Below are 18900 nucleotides of genomic sequence, written 5' to 3'. Positions count from 1 at the left end.
GAAGGGGATAAAAAAAGAACTGAACTTAAAGGTTTGTCTTCCACATTTGGACACACTGATCTGAACGCCTGGTTACAACACTGACAAGGATTCAGCTGCCTAAATGCAGACACATAGTGCCATCTTAGACCCCTAAGGTATCTGAGATGTTCATACAGAGGTAACAGATATCACACAGGATGTGGAGGAGCAGTCTTTCCAGGGTGGCAGCCAGACCAGCTAGGATCCTCCCAGGCATGACAATGGCACTTGAAGCCTCTGCTTAGGCAAATGACTTCCCTCTATCACACTGACCAGACGGAAGGCCACCAATGCAAGAGAAACATCTCCCTGGCAGTGTAAAGCACTGCACAGTCGTTGAGTACGTGGCTTGTCCTCACCAGCTCAGGACAACCTGTTCCAGTTCTTGATGAAGGTCATGAGCACTGAACCGGCACCTGGTTCACATGTTCCCAGTGCTTTGCCACGAAGACTCAAGCTGTTGCAGCCACAAAGCACCTTACAGATACAGATAACACCTGACACCAAAAGCTTTGTGAGACCCAGTTAACCTTTTCTAAAGGTCTGAGCAACCAAGTCAAAGAGGCTGCTTTTCATACTGAGTGCCCTTGGCCAAGAAATGCTCGGAGGGAAAAAACACTCCAAAAGCTGACTGACAGACAGCAACCTCAACACTGTGGGATGCCTCAAGAATTGTAACAAACGATGCTTATCTTCCTTTGGCCACTACTTCTCTGCATACCTATCATACTTGGCTAACCCCTTGCACTACATAGCCTCAACAACAGCACAAAGATTGCTCTGATAACTAATAAAAAGAGAAAACAAATGATCTTGCCTATTGAAGTGGCAGTAATGAGCACAACAGCTATGTGTCAGGCTGTGGGGGTTTCAGGGGATTTTGGTGGTTTGGTTTTTTGTTTGTTTGTTTTTGGATTTTTTTCAAAGAACACAGCAATGGAAACTACCAGATCTCCCACATGCTAACAAACCTCTAGGAGGGAAAACAAAACTTTATCAAACCTTTTCAACTCAGACTTTCACAGCTTCTAAATTTTTTTCAGAAGCACCTTCTAGCTGCTGATGCTATAGAAGTTACCATGTAGAGACACAAGATCAGCCCAAAACCACTACAGAACTTGTCACCAGGCTCTTAAAGAGAAAAATGCCCACTTATCAAGGGACATAGCAACTCTGAAGAAGCTTTTCATTCTTTCCTGATTTAGGGACAGCTGATCTGCCTTGAGGCTAAAGAGATGGATTACATTATTTCTTGGCTTTTTTTTTTTTCTTTTCCCAGAGTTCTTAACTATGATTCTATGGCTTTGAGCAACGTATTCTGTCTCCTTCCATGAAGGCAACATACAACAAATACATACTGTAAAGCATCTAAAAAAGCTTTAGCTGACAAACCAAATCAAATTTGTGAAAGAGGTGTTTTTGCATTTGTCCCAGCGTTATCTTCCCTATTCCTTAACAAAAAAAAAAAAACCCACCAAAAAAAACCCCAACAAAACAAAAACCCACACCAACAAAAAACCTCACACCACAGCTTACACGCACTTGAACAACTGAAAAAAGGAGAAATTAACAGAACCCATCTGCTTCTCAGAAGGCTTCATACTTGGTAGTGCCTGGCTGATAAACACTATTAGGTGCCACAGAGGGTTTGGTTTTTTGGTTTGTTTTTGTTTTTTAAATGCAGTTCTCAGGATATTTTTAAAAGTTTGAAGTCCAACAGAATTACAGGGCCTAAGAGACCTCAAATACCCTATTCTACCCTCCACAGAAACAGGATTGCCTCTTTCCATGTCATTGCCTATAGTTTCCAGCTGAAATTCATACTGCTGGTAATTACAAGAAAAAAAGTCAATATTCAAAGGCGTGTATTCACTTAAACTTAAAAAATGAAACAAAGCAAAATAATCTGTAAAAGATCACTTTTCAGCTTCTCAACCACACTACATTTCAAGCCCTTTTGAATATTGGCAGTTCTGTGATGTGTCTCATGCTGACAAGAGAGAAAATCTGGTAGAAGGAAGGATGTCTCTATGTGCCACTTGTAGTTCTGAATCTATGGGTGCAATTGTTACTTCCAAATGAGAGCATCACACATGGGCAGCAACTCCAGAGCTCTCAAGAGACCCGGCTTATTCCACAGAAGGGCTCCAGAGACACGGGCCGGAGTACTTGTAATGATCAGAACTTCCCAAACACAACCCAAGAGGTTTGGGAGGCATCTTGGAGAAGATATTTCCATTTATAAACTGCTAAGCTTATAAGGTCTACAGCACCTTCCTAAATTTCAAACTGAGTTGCCTCTGACCTTAAGTTTGATTTTGAGAGCTGTAACATTTTTTGTTGGAGACTACTGAAAGATATTACTACATTTTACATTTTTATCCCAAAAATATTTTTGCAAACATGCTCATTTTCTTGAAGATCAACATTTCTGTCGCTCTGCTGACACCAGTAATCTGACATTCACTTTTTATACTAGAAGGTTTTTTTCCCTGTGAGTTTTATTGAAAGCTTTAGATTTTACTTCTTTCAACTAGCCCTCCTTGACAACATTTGGAAACCACCCCATAAATCACTGTCAGTGGAGTTTTGTTACTAGAGCACTTAAGCCCCTCTCCTGCCAAATGCTGCAAAAAGAGATGAAGAAGTAGGACCCAGATTTTCAGATGTATTTAAGAGGCCAAACTCACTTTGAAATTGAAGAGCACCTAAATGTTTTTAAAGACCCCAGCCCTAAATCTCAACAAGGATTCCTCAATGACACTCTCCTACCATAATGTAGCCCTCTATAAAAAGCTGTCCCAGGCTCCTGCCACCCTGTGATGCTGGGAAACTAGAGGTGAGCCAAGACGAGTGCCCACTTTGGGACTATCCAAAAGTATCTTAGTTGTCCCTCAGAGATCCAAAATGTGTCAGGGAGACAACAAAGGATGCCGCTGGCTCCCCCCTATACAAAGCAAATGGGGACCCCCTTCCATGAGCTTATCTGCTGGTGGCAACCTGGACTGCTCTCAGTACCCAATGTGTTGCGCACAGCTGGCCATCATGGTCCACGTTGCCATGAAAATTCATTGCTTTCTAATTATTGTATTTTAAGATAGTGTTTCTAGTTACCAGTCTGCATTTGCAGAAACAAGCCGATTTCCTCTTTTTTTTTTTTTTTCTTCCTTTTCTAGGGGGAGATGAAAGAAAGGGAATTCTTGTCAATAGAAATTAAAACACAGTAAATGAACAAGTGCACCTAGTGAACCAGCACTGTATTTTCCTTGCTGTGGTCTTTTGTTCATGTTGCAAATTGATTTTGAGATGACACCAACACTGGGTAATCTAACCCAGGCATTTATGTGGAGCCTGATCCTTACAAACCACAAGTCGAGGCACAGTCAGTGGGAACTGTGGGCAATCAATACCTTTGGAAGGTTAATCCTATGAAATGTGCAATAAGCAGTTCCCACTTCCCCAGATAGAAGCTTCAAAACTAGCAGAATAAATCCCCAGTAAGGAGGGGAAAAAAACGCACCACAACACAATAATAATAATAACAACAATAACAATAATAATAAACAGGAGTGAGTTCCTGCTTTCAGCTACATTCAGTGCAACCTCTTTGAGATGAGGCAATGTACCAGAAAGAGAATCCTGCCAGGGCTATTCCTGTATATACAAATTTTTAGATAGAGCCAACTGAACTGTCACTGCTTTTTACTTAAGATACTTCTTCAGGCTTCACTAATTAGGTACTAACAATTCTTTCAGATGAGCTGTGAAACCCAGGGAAGAATACCAGCAGTACGTTCTAAATCAGAGTGTTTACATCAGGAATGATTCATTTTTTCCATGAGGAATGACTTGTGAGACAGGCAGTCTTAGCACTCCCATAAATCTGCATGAGAATTAAAACTGGGGAAGAGAATAACAAAGGAAAGTTGCTATCCCCACCGGCCCTGCCTCAGCCCTACCTCTAGAGACAGAATTTACATTAACAAGGGGCTCCAGCTACCACTGCAATCGGTGTTTGAGAAACACAAGGTCTTAAATCCATTTAAGAAACACTGTGATTAAGCTCAGTAACCCTGGCTGTCCTCAATAAAGAAAAGGTGCAACACATGAAGGGAAACCCCATATTTTTGTAATCTGCCTCCAGCTTTTTAAAAGAAAGAAGTTTTTTTTAAGTTAAAAAAAAAAACTAAACAACCCTCCCCATACTTGGTGAGCAGTGTTTAAACAGTGCTTAAGAAATCAGCAACAAAAAAAGACGGAAAACAAAAATTTCTGGTTTAGGCCTGTATGTTTTCCCTTTTATCTCTTGGAAGACAGAGGGCTGTGAGCTGAGCATAAGGCTGCACTCTCATTCTCAGTTGCTAAATGGTTGAGGGGCTCTCTGGCAGTGCAGAAGTGCCGCCAGCTCCATAGCATGTTTCATCCCAGCTGTTTGAAAAGCTGGTCCACTTGAAACACAACCATTATCCCCACCCACACTCGGCAGGAGAGCAAACTCCCCCTCAATGAGGTATTTATTCCACATATATGGTAACTATTATTTGCAACATTTACAACATCAGTCACTTTAATTAGGAAAAAAATTATAACAACAAAAAATCCTGCAATGCAAAGAGACACGCATATTTACATGTAGAAATGCAAAGCATTCAAGTTGTTTCTAATAACTGCAGCTCCTGGAGGGGACATGCGTTCCACACACAATTGACTTAAATGCTCTTTTTCTTTTCTTGCCATAAAAATATACAGATGTTCTTCTTCAAAAAAAATTATTTTCCCTTTTCCTGTGTTACAGGAAGCCCGCCCACACTTTTAAATACTAAGTGGGTATAAATAGAAGCACAAATTAGGCATCTTGAAAAGTCTGTATTTTCCAACCACAGGGCAACTAAGAAATTACTTTGAGTGTTTACATATCCAACTATGTTGAATTAAAACAGTATTTTCTAACCATATGCCCAGCAAAACTGGCAAGAAACTAAGGAATAGACAGACAATAGACTTGCTGGTTCTTCACCTGTTGCTACAGTGGGACTGGGGTATGTTTACATTATTCAGACTTCCTCATGTGGACCACCGTAAGTGTCAGCCTGAATACAGTCACCACTTTGATGAAAGCATGTCTTACATATATAAATGATGCAACTACTATGAAAATTTCAGTAAGCCTGTCTGCTTTCCTATAAATCTAACTAGACATTTGTCTCTTCAGTTGTCCTTCTGTATCACATCTATTAAAGGTAAATAAAAGCATGATGGCTCTTTATATGACATTAATAGTTTGAGGGATTTGATAAATCAGTGAGTACAAATGTACAACTTGCTACAGCAGTGATGAAGCAGGTCTGCCCATCTGATGTTTTCTGACTTCTGCACGTTGCTCGTTTAAAAATCTACTCATCTCCTGTTTCTCTGCTGTTGTATGCGGGATAACTTCAGCTGTTCTCTCAACTTCTGACAGCTATGTTTTTCTAGTAGCCCACACATCGTAACTAGCTAATATTATTGATCACAATACAGACATAGTAGCTTCATTAAATCTTGAGAACTCTCATCAAAAGGCAAATGTAATAAAATAAACCAAAATAAACTAAATGCAAACTACTCAGACACATTCTAACTGTCTGGCCCTTTTCCTTCAGTCTGAATCTTCAGTAGCAGCAATAACACTTTGGACTAGATTTAAGGGGTGAGCTAGCAGCTGCTCCGATGGTCAAAATGGCAATCGTCGCCACTAAATTCAGCACCAGGTTCGTTGTTTGTTTGGGAGTTTGCTGCTGTCACCCATTTCACCTCTCCCCAGCTGTACAGCCTACAAACAGAGAAGCTATTTTGCTTCCCCGATAAGATTCTTTTTTTTTAAAAAAATGAGATTTGGGGGTTGCATTAACAAACTGTAAACTATGCATGGTGCCTCCAACCCACCCTGCAAGCTAGTACTTCTAGGCGCTGCTGCTCATGAGCGGTCATTTGCTCTGCACATTCATGCCTCTCTGGCAAAGGAGTCTGCCACTGGTGTGCTGCAGCACATCGTAGTACTTGATAGAAAGATGAGTAACTCCCCCAGAGGGTTTAAGCAGGGCTGTGTGAGAGAGCAGGAGAAGGAGTAGGGTGTACAGAAACCGTCTGCCTACGCTGGAAGACAGCTCAAAAGCTTAACTGCAAACTTTTCCCCTAAATATTGCTCTAAACTATAAGGACAACAAGTGTTCATTTTCTCATAATACCTCCATCCTTATTAACAATCAGGCTCTTTTTTTTCTTTTTTTTTTTTTTTAAAAGGAGGTTGGTGAGACTTAAGGTTGTGCAAGACATACTTTGATCTGCACCCTGATGAGTGAACATTCCCCTTTGCTGCTAGCCCAACTAATGAAGGGATAAAATTAGCTTTTATCCCTGGCACTTTCTTTAGCAAAAAAACATGCACTAATCAGCTGTCCTCACTAATCAGTCGTCTGGCTAATGACCTTTTGCCTTAAAACACTAAAATTTCTGAATGATGTGGAAAAAAAACCCCAAAGCAGCCTGGCCCCTCTTTGTGGGTCTTAAGCCTATCATCTGGAATAGGAGACTGGAAGGTTAAATGGCAAATCTGTATCCTGACTGGGTGATAAATCTATAATCAAAAGGCACAAGCCTTGACACCTCAAGATGTACTTCATTACTACACAACTAAATGATTTTTTTTCCTCTTTCTTTTTTTGTAAACTAGAAGCAGATGAAAAAAATTGCTTAACTCCCTCATATTTTGCCTGTGGAGAAATCCATTCCACATCTGTGTTCAAGTGTCAGTTAATTTCTTACTTTTTTATTAATGCCTGAGCAGGAATTCAGAAGTTGAAACTGTTTGCCTCCCCTCTGCCCCCCCTCAACTTCAGGGAGCTGTAGCTGGGGAAGAAAATTGCAAAAGTAGTCCATCAGCCCGCATGCACACACACACACGTGAATCCCTAAACCACCTCCAAAACAAAACATAAAATTCCCGAAACACAGCAATAAACCTTCCAATCCCTCCCCCCCCGCCCCCCCACAAATTCTCATTGTACAAGGCACAGTCCTTCCTCCCCTTAATACCGTACTTCGATTTTGTTTTAAAAGAGGGATTTTAAGGCCTGTTTTATTTTCTTCTGTGCTTTCTTTAATGTGGCTTTTTTTTTCCTTCATGTATTAAGGAGGTGGAGCAAATGCAACCCTGGATGGCTGAGAAGGATTAGCAACAGATGAGATGTCCTGTGGAAGTTGCTTTACAGAGGCCTGTGGTAATTTCAAGCTGCAATGCAACTGCACCCTGGTTTTTAACTTTGGAAAAGAGATTGTATTTACCTCAACAACCCCGCTCCTCCCCACCCACCAAGACAAAGCAGTTGTTCTCCCTGAGGACAAAGCAAGGCAACAAATTAAATCACGCCAAATTTGACAGCCTTCCAACTTTGCATCCCCAAATGAACCAGCAATTGATACTCACGGTAATGAGGGTCCATGTAACCGTTTCGGGGGTCCATGGTAAAGAGCGTCCCGCGGTAAGGTACAGAAGGTTCGGGAAGGTGCGATATAGATCCATGGATCTCCTTCTTGATTAATGAAGCCCTTTCCTCGCTCGACGTGGAAGGCTCTTCACTGATCTTGCCGAGGCCTTGCCCACCCTGCGGCTGCATTGTGATCGCGTTCCTTCTCTCTCTGTGATAGGTCTGCCCAGGACTTTCATCCTCTGCAAAAAAACGAGGGAGAAGAAAGAGAGAAGGGAAGGAGAAAGAGACACGCACACTTTTTAGCCCATTTATAGCAAATACAATAAAGAAAAGTTCTCCCCCCGCCATCCTCCTCACGGTGCAAGTTCATGACAGCAGGTGCATGTGCAGCGATGAGGGATGGTTTGGGGAAGCTGCTGAGCGGTAGATCATCGTCACCCATGCACCGATGCTCCCACCGGCGGGGCTATCAATTGTGCAAGAACAGACACAGGCTCACTGTTTTCTTGCCTCCGGGACAAGGAGACTGGGAGTTTGGGCTGCCTGATGGGGAGGCAGAAAAAAAAAATAAAAAAGTGATTTGTTACAAAGAGGAGAAGATGAACCCCGCCGGAGGGGCCTAAATCAAACCTAGCCACCCACCGCTGCTCTGCAGCCCAGCTCCAGTCATGGTAGGTTTGCTTCTGTAAGAGGCTGGAGCCTTGCAGGAAGGTTGTTAGCAATCAAAAGTAAGGTGGGCAACAATAAAAAGGGGTAAAATTGCTCAAGCTACAGCACCAGTAGCATCAGGCAGGCGCAGGCGAGTCACTGACTCTAAAGGGTGACCGCATGGGCATGCGTGCACAGGGTGGCGAAGCATGCTCTCCTTTTTTTCCCCCATGTCCACAGACAAACCCACAAATTCTTAATGAGCAAGGGGAAAAGAAAAAGGAAGTGAGGGGCGGGGGGTAATTAGGAGGGTCAAACCCAAGGCCTAGGTCTGGAGTAAGTCTCTAGGCCTGTGGTACCACCTGTGAGGGAAACGGGGCCTCCCTTTCAGGCCACCCCAGGGCCAGCTGCTGAGCCAGTGCTCTGCTCCCACAGGGATTTTAGCCCTCAGGGACTACGTGCACCCTCTGAAAGCCACACCAAATGGTTTTGTTCCTCCAAAGCCAGCCAGACGTTCCTGGGTACATTTCACATGTGGCATGTGGCAAAGGGGTTTCATTAGCTACACAAGGTTCTACTGTAAATGGTCTCCTTAAGTTGCGTTATTGCTTTAAAAACCAGAGACATTTCTCTAAACAAGTGTGAATGCTGTATTCCTTGGCTGATACCCATGCTCCAGGTACTGCCTTGTGCAATCAACCACACTGCACATGTGGGTGTACAGTGGTACATATCTTGAAGAAGTACTGATAAATAATGCTGAGCTCCAAAAGATGCTCAGCAGTTCTGGAAGCACATGAGGAACCTCAGCTTATTAAACACTGGTCACAAAAAAAAAGGTTACTAGAAAGGAAATGAAAATGCCCCCAGGAAATAAAACTACAGTACGTTTAGTCTACAGCCCACGTGCAATGAAAGATCATGGACAGCAGTGCCAAGATTGCACTTCAGTCGTCACAGATTTGGTGTCAGGGCTAAATTTGTACTTGCGACTTGTCCTGGTGTACTCCTTCACACAGCAAAAGTCCCAACCATCAATTCACCAGGAGACTACTTTCACCAAGCCTGACACTAGCGTAATTCAACCTATTTGCCTACATACAAATTAGATTAGAAACAGGCTCCGTACGTGTAGATAGCTGGAGCTGAATTTTGGCCATTATATGCATAAACACGCTACGCTATTACTTTGAATGTGGTGGTCGCTGGTCTTCTCCCTGCCCCCTCTCCTCCCAAGTAGCAACAACAAGAAAACCCAGCAGCGTAGCCTATTGAGCGCTTAATTATTTTTCTATCTCCAAGTATTACAGCAACCAGGCTCGGCTGACTTATCAGCATCTTCCAGGGACTGAATTCTTTTTACAGCCAGCAGTAATTCTCCATACAGAGCATTTCCAGGGTTGGCTCTGAGGAGAAAGAGTTAATGGAAATGGACAACACCACCGTAGAACTGAAACCTTTTGCCCTTTTCTACTTCTTATTAATATGCACAGGCACCGGTCCCTTCTCTGGATTAGCAGGGTTTAAGGTTTCAACTTTTTACACCAAAGCTGGTTTCAGTTAGAGAACTGCAAAAGGGAATCTAAAACTTTAAAACTTATATGAGGTTTTTAGAAAGCTGCTTGTATAACTAAAAAATAAAAAATAAATCACCCTAAAGTCATGTTTTCCATCACGTTTCTCTCTAGCCAGAGTCTTTTATGCTAAATTTCAACCTAGAGTGAACTTTCACTGATGAGATGTAAACTCTTGTAAAAATAGGGGATTACACTCCATTTGAAATCTTGACAGACCCTTAAGCAGAGCAAGTTAGCCTGTGCTACCACAGTATGGGAAGAAGCAAGCTGGAGTGATTTGTGGGGCTGTATAATCAATCCAAGGATCAGATAGGATTTCAGTTCTTTTACTCTTCCATATAAAGATAATATTTGTTAAAACTGCCATCCTGGGATACAACAAGAAGCTGACATCTGTCTGCAGTCTCCACTTTTATTCCTTCCTTCTCAAAACACGCATGTGTCATGAATCAAGGTATTAGTGACTACTATGGAACAAGCTGATTTTCCAAATTGCTGAATGAAATTCAAAACCTACTTCCAGTAACTTTGAAACTCAAGGCAAAATGTGTTTTGTTTTAATAAGCTTTCCTTTCTTATAGTTTCTTGAAGAAAAAAAAAGGAAAACAAAAAGCAGTATTTTTCCTTCTGCATCAACCATCTCTCTCCCCATTATGAAATTACTGCCGTGTGCTATTAGAAGTCCAGCATTTCTGTAAATTGCCTGCCATGTAAAAAAACCTAGAAGTATTTTTTAAGTAAACACGATGGCATTTTTGCAATAATAAGGCATAATCAACTGCCAAACAGCTCACTAAGCATTTACTTCATGCTCCACACCACGGAGCCGCTTTTGATAGGGGGCAGATGAGAAACTTGACAGCACCCACGCTCCAGACATGAACAGGCAAGCGGTTTGCAGGAGCTCCGCAGGCACCAAGTGGGAAAGTCCTCTTGCAGTAATGCTGCCGACTCTCAACGGCAGGCGAGCCACTTCAGTGCGCCAAAAGGCAAAAGCTGTCTAATCTTGTTCTGTTTCAGCTGAATTGTTCAATAAACTTTTCAGAGTAAGTGCAGGCAAGCTGCGCCAGGCCAAATTATTGACAGAAACATACTGCCCACCATGGCAACAAGTGGGACTCTATAGCAAAAATGTAAGCAAACAGCCCACTTCTCCAGCAGCATCTGCCAAGGGGTTTACAGCCAAATACATGACAACTGTTACGGCTCTGAGCACGTTTTAGAAGTGGCCAGCTTTAGGGTCAAAAGAAACATCCGATTTACTAAAATCTTGCAGAGACACAAACGCCAAAGTTAAAGGGACTGATCCTCTCTTACCTCCACCTACTCCCTGCCGGTGGGGCCCCACTGACTCCAGCACAGTTCATCCCGCCTTTTGCGGGTGTAAGAGAGAGGGGTTAATCAGAAAAGAAAAAAGTTATCAGGCCCGGAGAGCAATCTGCATAAGCTTCTCTTTCCTTATGTATATCCTACCCTGTCTTAACAAGTCAGTAGCCAGAGACACGTGTTACAAGTGCCCAGCCTGGAATGATCACATTGATCCAAGATTCTCCCATCCACTCAGAAACAGCCGAGTTAGTCCTGCTGTTCGGATCAGAAGCAGTTTTTATTACAAGTGCTGAGTACCAAGGAGCACCGCATCTAATCAACAAGCTTTTTCAAAAAATTCACACTAGACAGCATGCCTGAAAAAATGCACTTTTAATTGCTCAGCTATTTACCCAGAAAATTAAGTCAGGTCAACCCAAAAACTAATGCAAAAATCCATTTAACTTTCTCACCCTATTGAACTTTTTTTGCTCTTTTTTTATTGTAGACCAAAACAAAGTATAAGCTTTTTTACTTTAAACCTCTTAAAGCCAGCAACCAAAAAAAGGTTGAACTCTACCGATACACTACACTAAAAATCAGTTTCAACACACTTAAGAGACTCCTGCTTAAACAGGACAACACCAGCCCAGTCAAATCTGTTAAATTATTAAGTTTCATCACTTGCAGAGGGCATTACTGTCTCGTGAGCGATATGCCAACGGTAAAAGAAAAGAGAAGGTACTTACAACTCAGTCCGAGACACCCTAGCTGATGCTCCCTCCAAGCTCTTCTCTTGACCAAAATTCTATGGCTACCGGGACGTGGGCATTCCTCCCTCTCTTTTCCTCTCCCCCCCACACATCTCCCTCCCTCTGTCTCAGAGGCAGTGCTTCTCCCATTAGAGGAATTAAAAGTGGTTGGTGCCATGCTAAATTTAACAAGCTCATTAGTATTCTTCCTGTGTGCTTCCTAGTGAACTCTCCCTATTCAAGTGGCTCTCTCTAGCTGAGGGGTCAGGCGGCTAATCATTAAATCAAACTAATGTCACCCTATCACAATCAGCCTAAGAGAAGGAGGGTTTATTATTTCAGTTTATGCTAAATAAATGGTTTTACAAATGGTCTCCAAGCAAGGTCAACAGCAGCTTCAATTACAAGACAAACTTAACAAGAGTTGCTATAAACCAAGTGCTCCATATTGACCTAAGCACAAGCTCGGCTCCGCATATTACCACTAGCAGGATTGTACAGGAATGCATATTGTAAAATAAAGGAAAGGGTAATCTTTTCTTTGCCAGAATTTGTGACTGCACAGAGACTGCTCATTCACCTCTCCCCAACCAGCTTGCTGCTCAGCTCAATTCACCCCACACAAAGGCTGAAGACCAGACCTCAATGGACTGAGTGAAACATGTTCAAAACTAGGCTCTCTATTGTGACTGAATTTCTTAACATCTTTTCAAAAAGCGGAGAATGCCTTGAGGCTAAAGGAAGAAACAGGCTAATGGTGAATTGGGAATACTGAGCAAATTTCAGAGCCCTTTCCTCCTAGCTTTTGAGGTTGAAAGCAAGCTCTTTCCTTTCAAGTTTCAAAGTCCTTTTTCCTCCCGCAGTGTCACAGAAGGATTTGAAAAGAAGGTAATTGTGCTCACAGTCCCCCTGATCAGAGCTTACGTCCTATTTCTGGTATTTCAGAATACTTCTTGCAATAATGGTGCATATAGCTCAATCCCTTAACCGTCCTGCACTCTGCAATTGCTCATTAAATGAACAATTGCTGGTATAAAATGCCTTTTATGTTCAAGGTCTGGATATAAGATAAGCATTCTAGTACTCTAAATTTGGTTTACTAAGGAAACTCTCCATCATTAAATTACAAAACTGAAGTCAGAATATCAGTCTTTCCCAGAAAAGTAGCATTTTAGGTTGCTGTGAGCTGGGGGGGGGGGAGTAGGGATGGAACATAAAAAAGATTGACTACTTAAGATTCTTAATAGAATAGCTATCTAAGTAAGAAAGCAATCTCCCTCATGTTTAAGAAGGTCTAAGTTTTTGAGACTTGATATTTTCTTCCTCAAAATGATGCAATAGAGCACTTGCCAGGCTCATTAGGATGTGTATCTGCACCCTCTTCTATACACACGCTGATCACTACTCTCTGGCCACCTTAACAGCAAAGCAGGAGGAAACACATCTGTAGGACTGTGCCTGCCTTTAAAAACAGTGTGCGTTGTAACCAAAGTTTTGTTTTGGGTGGGTACAGTAGTTTAAATTGGGCACTCTTGGTCCCAAGTTTGTTATTTTCCTGCATTTGGAGCAACTGCACATGAAGTACGTGCTCTGGAAACACTAACACAGATACGAAGCACAATGCTCATAATTGGTTTTAAAAATAGACTCCAACCATACAAGAGGCTACAAAATTTATTAGATAACAAGTATGGTACTCACTATTCTCAATGCTTAAGCATACCTTTACAAGACTTTTTTACTTATAAATAGCATACATTATCTGAGCTCAAAACTGAAAATGTATAGATTTATATTCCCATTTGTAATGGATTTTCAGCTTCATTATTTTCCCATTACCATATGTATAGTATTTTCCAGGAACTGATTTGTGACCTTTGGAATATGAATACACAACACTTTTCTCTGTTTTTTGTTTGTTTTGAGAAACCTATTATATTCTTTTGTTTGTCATCTTTAACTTTCAATGGAAGAAAAAGGATTTCTCAACAAGGCAGAAAGCAGGCCCAATCCCAACAATATCTACATAATACTCCACCCCCCATTATTTTCCACAAATGAGACATACGTTCATTTTTGCTGCATTTACAGCACAATTCAATTCAGTCGTTTTTTTGAAAGTACAGATGAATTCAGAACAGAGCACATCAATACAATTTCTACGACTTTTGAAACAGAGACTAATTCTCCGCTCCCTGGGTCAATGGCAGAGCTCCCACCAACCGGAGGAGACAAGACTGGGGCTGCACCAGGCTCACACTGCTCCGACACTAGGTCAGTGATGCACTGCTAGCAGCAGAACATGGCTCACAACCTCTTCCAGCTGTGCACACGCAACTCTTCCCCGAGATTGCTGGGGAACCTGCTCATGTTGTGAAGCAGCTTAAAATTCAGATAAACTTTTTCCGACACCTAGATCAGAGAGTGCCTCATTAGTAGCGATATGTTTACCTCAATTTCTTGAATATCCAGAGAATTTAAACTGCTTGGTGCCTCCCCATTTGCACGCAAATAAAATCAAGTTAAACAGATATGTATGAAATTACATCAAATAAAACCACCTTTAAAGTTTCATAGTTAACTGGGAGTCTGCATCTACAAACCCCAGCATCAGACTTATAGGGAGATGCTAAAAATCTCATTTAAGCTAAAAAAACCTCACCAAAACTCACCAAAAAGTCCTACTTAGGGAACACAAGAGGTAGCTGTGGACACAGCTACCTACACACAAAGGCACAAAGTGCTGTGGAAAACTTGTCAGTTCCAAGAATCTCAGAAGGCGGGCAAGAAAGAGGCAGGACTGGGCTGCCTTGCACCTGACCTACATCTCACTGATCGTGCCGGACACAGGTAAGAAAAAAGGAAGTAACATTTAGGTATATGCCTGAAGTTACTGACCTTACACTCACGCCATACCACTGACTTCAGTGACTTTGGATCAGACTGCGGAAGTTGCTTGCTGCGAACTAGATTCCCACGATATCCTGTTGGCCCAGTTTGGCTAGAGCTGCCCAGCTGAATGGCTAACCAGCCGACACATGGAGCCCAAGCCCCTGCAATGCACAGCCCCAAGCCTCAGCGAACCTAATAAGAGGCACTAATTCTAAGCAGCTCGCAAGGTCAGACTCCAAAGGAGCGGAAGCCTCACTTCTGAACGAGCCCTCCTCCAGCCCATTTCCACACAGGCTTTAAAATAACAAAAACAAACAATTTAAATCAAAACAGATGAAAACCATTTTCTCCCTTCCCAAGTTCAGGGCTACGTGTTTCTCCCATGGCAGACAGTGGATTATTGCAGCGATACTTAACACCACTCACAAGCGCAGCCCCCAGCCCTCTGGTTTAGGTGTTAGTGACGACATCGACTGCTGCAGGAGAAACACTACACCCTGTACCCAGGTACCAAGCAGGTGGTGGGCTTTTAAGTTTACCTTTGTGGGGCCTACAAGGCTCAAATCCTGCTTGCTTTACTCACACTGTAATCCCAGGAACTCTGCGAAACCACTCGTGCAAGTAAAGCAATAGGGATTCACATCCAGCATCAGAAAGGCTCCAACCATTGGGCGCAAATGATCTGTGCCTGGAAAATGTACTGGAGATGTCTGTGAGCATGTGGAAATGCCGTGTAATTAGTCTGATGAAAAAGGGACTCTTACTAGTAAAAGTGCCTTGTAGTTCCAGTGGACAAGAAAAAAACAAAAGTCCTAATGCAGAAGTAGAAGGCACTTGAAGGTACCGTTAATTGGCAAAATTAACATGAAGCGTGTGATTTCTCCCTTTACATTTGCAAAACTAGAAGGCAGGCAAAAACACCTCCCTTTCTTCATATAGTGAATTTTATGTTTTGATTTTGCTACTTGAGGACTGGGAAACTTACAGGAGAAAAAAAATCAGTTGCAGAACCAATCTTACTTTTTTATTTTCCCTTGTAAAAAGTGTTTCGCCTTACAAAATTCAGCAAAGCCTGTGAGTTACTGTGCAACAGCCTCAGCAAACTAGAACATTTGCTACACTCAAGCTTGGCACTTCCAGGATAGCTCCAGGATTATTGCTCTTCTCCAACACCTAGCCTCTTCAAAGAGCCAGGAGACTCAAACATAACTTGGAGAAAGATAGCTATGGACATCAGGATCTGACTATTGGCAACCATTCCTGAGAAGGGAAAAGCTCCTCAGCCTCTTGCAAAACATTCAGAAGGATCCTGATTTGAAAACATTATGAAGTTCCTTCCATTAGCTAGTTATTAGACTGTTAGTCACTGCTTACTTTGAGCAAGCTAATTAGTTACATCAAAGGCACCACAACAAATTCCCAGGAGGGTTTTAGGGGGGAAAAATGTATTTCTCAACCATCTAATACCCATTTATGCCTATCTGAGGGTAACTGCCTCATCTCACTCAGACACTGGGGGACTTATTCTGTACTGCTGTCACTTTCTACCAAGCCAGCAGCAACGCTGGGCCTTAAAGCTGTTTCACAAAGCTGTTTGTAGCCTGATAGAAATTTGATTAGCCATACTTAGAAGCCACGAAAGAGTGAAAGTTATAAACCCTTTGGTGCACCATCTCCCTTTGTAACATCCACAGCCAAGACACCTTGGCCTGGGCAGAATAAAAAAAAAAAAGTTACTTTAATTAGTGTTGCATACAGAATTGATACTTCTTCCTTTTTTCCTTTGTTGCATTCAAACTGCTAAATGCAATCATTAGCCAATCGCTAAGTGGTTTGCAACAGCCCAGAAGCCATGGGAACCCTTCAGTTTAGATGGCAGATACCACCTATTTTCATTGCGAAACATATTTATTGCTGCATCCTTTTGCACAGTTGCAGTAAGTGTCAGTGTTTCCATTATATCCCTGTACTTCTAGCCTCTGAAACATATCTGAAGTTGTTTAAAAAATATGTGTTACTCTGCCCTGATTTACAGTGGCTGTAATCTCAGTTGCGAACAACGATTTCATCAAGGTCTCAGGGCAAAATCTGAACGCCATATAAATTTTTTTGTGTGCAAATATGTATGTATACACACGTGGTCACATGCACTCACAAATCCAGCTCCACCTTACATGCCGTAAAATTAAACCAATTGCAGATGAGGCTGTGCATGATACATGGATGTCTACACATAAATGCCCACACAGGCATGCTGCATACCTGAGCACAGAAATAAGACTTTTCACATTCCTCAGCAGCAGCCTATGCTGCAAAACAAATGCAAGACTTACAGTGAAGATGCTCTCAAGCAAAGAAGAAGCCTCCCCAGAAGACTCTCAAGTCCTATACACCAAACGATTTGATGCTTTGAATGATCTTCTGGACATTAGTGCATTACTAAAATACTGCAGAGCTATTAATTCACAGACGTTGTCAAATATTCCTTTTATCAACACTGCTTCTCCCCCAAGAATTTGGTATTCTGAGAACCCCAAACCTGATACCATCTGTTTACCTATCAAATAGATGCAGTTAAGTGTTAAAGTTAAAGGCTGTCTTCCCTGCCTAGAGACACCTCCTTACAAAAAGAAAAATCTCTCCTCAGGGCCTTCCAAAGTGCTTGACCTTCCCAAAGACCAGCCTGGTTTTTCCTCCCTGTGCTCACTTTCTTCTCAGTTTTCTCCACTAAGGAGAATGCACGAGCTCGGGCAGAGATGCACATTGCCATACTACCTCACGTAGTTACCATCTTCACATTCCAGTCACCAAAAATACTACTGCCAGCTACAAGCAAGCATCAAACTGGCTCCAGGGATGGATGCATGTGAGTGGGCAAAGAGAGCTGGGAAGTGGAGAGCCTGGAAGGAAAGGATAGGAAGGAGCAAATTTTTCATACCATGATCTCCAGTCCCCCTGCCCAGGGGAAGGAATACTATTAAAAACTTTGGAAAGAAGGCTGGTGACACACGGAGTTGGATAATTAAGATAACTGACTACAGCTCACTAGCCTCTGGGGTTCCCTTCCCAAGACAGTGGGTTCCTCGTTGCCAGTGCCTTTCTTCTCCCTTCTTCACTTCACTGCACACTTGTGGACAGGCTTTCCAGCATCTGGCAGGGTCCAGCAGCCTTGCCTGCTACATTTGAAAAGAGGCAAGAAAAAACCTGAGACACACCACCACCTTTTTCCAGCTTCTCAACACAACGCCCCAGCAGGAGAAACTGCATGTCAACCAGATCATTCAAAACAAGTTAATAGTTGATGTTTTCTGTTGAGTTCTAGGAATGAGCAAAACTGGTTTTGAGACTTCACTTTGGCTACTTCTGCATTTGTCTTTCTAACCTCAATGCTACATAACAGATTTTAAAAGACACTGGAATACTGCCGGAAGCTTTTAACAATCAACCGCATGAAAGTACTTAAATGCTTATAACTGTCTTAAGCAATATTATATGTTTCCATTTATCATTATGCAATGCACACCTGAGAACAGAAAGACAGCCAAGTTAGAAAAAACGCTTACATGTTCCGAAAGAAAGTGTCAGAACAATTTTATTAATACAGCACCCTCTCCTCCTACTACACTGGCCATAGCAGCTAAAAAGAGCATTCTTAACTTGTTAATCATATTTTGGTGGCTTCATCCATGCACAATCTGGCAAAAGTAGACTTCCATGTTTCCTTATTATTTTTTGTTACAATTTTTGGCTACCTAGATTTTGAGACAACATTCATTTCATAGAAAAATAAAAAAAGATTCCTCAAAAAAAAAGTTAAATAATCATGATTTGTATGGAGGGAGGTTGGGGAAGGAAAGGGGAGCCACCTGAGAAGTTCAATTGACTACATACAAATGAGCAAAATAAATAAATCACTGCACACTGCCCAGGAGTACAATCGCTTCTTCGTGCTGAGAAAGAATGCAAAACTGTAGCCAGTAAAGACAGAACCATTCCAATCCAGAAAGTATTCCACGACAAAAGAGAATTACCAAATTTTACTGAAAGGAGCCTATTTTTGAAAAAAAAACAAATTAGGACTGCCTCTTAAATGTACCACTAAGAATTCTAACTATTTCTAAGCATGCCACAGACTTTTTCTCATTGTGGCAGAATCAAAACTAAAAACCATTTTCCTTTATTTCTGTAAATAAGTTTTGTGTGATAAAAAGGGGCAGCACTGTTGCTTTCAAC

The 18900-nt window shown here is 42.0% G+C and overlaps 1 protein-coding gene across 2 annotated transcripts in view; it reads right to left on the bottom strand.

The window, feature by feature from the left end:
• The window catches only part of GLI3 (GLI family zinc finger 3), a 215748-nt gene that overhangs the window by 138041 nt on the left and 58807 nt on the right, over positions 1-18900 (bottom strand). For both annotated transcript variants that reach the window (XM_027815314.2, XM_005446215.4), the window contains exon 3: positions 7487-7729. In XM_027815314.2, coding sequence (XP_027671115.2) covers positions 7487-7729 — 243 coding nt within the window. The remainder of the gene's footprint in view (positions 1-7486; positions 7730-18900) is intronic.

Source organism: Falco cherrug, chromosome 4 (genome assembly GCF_023634085.1).
Source record: "Falco cherrug isolate bFalChe1 chromosome 4, bFalChe1.pri, whole genome shotgun sequence".
NCBI lineage: Eukaryota > Metazoa > Chordata > Aves > Falconiformes > Falconidae > Falco > Falco cherrug.
The sequence above is the reverse complement of the archived record's forward strand: the minus strand, read 5'-3'. Positions and strand labels throughout refer to the sequence as shown.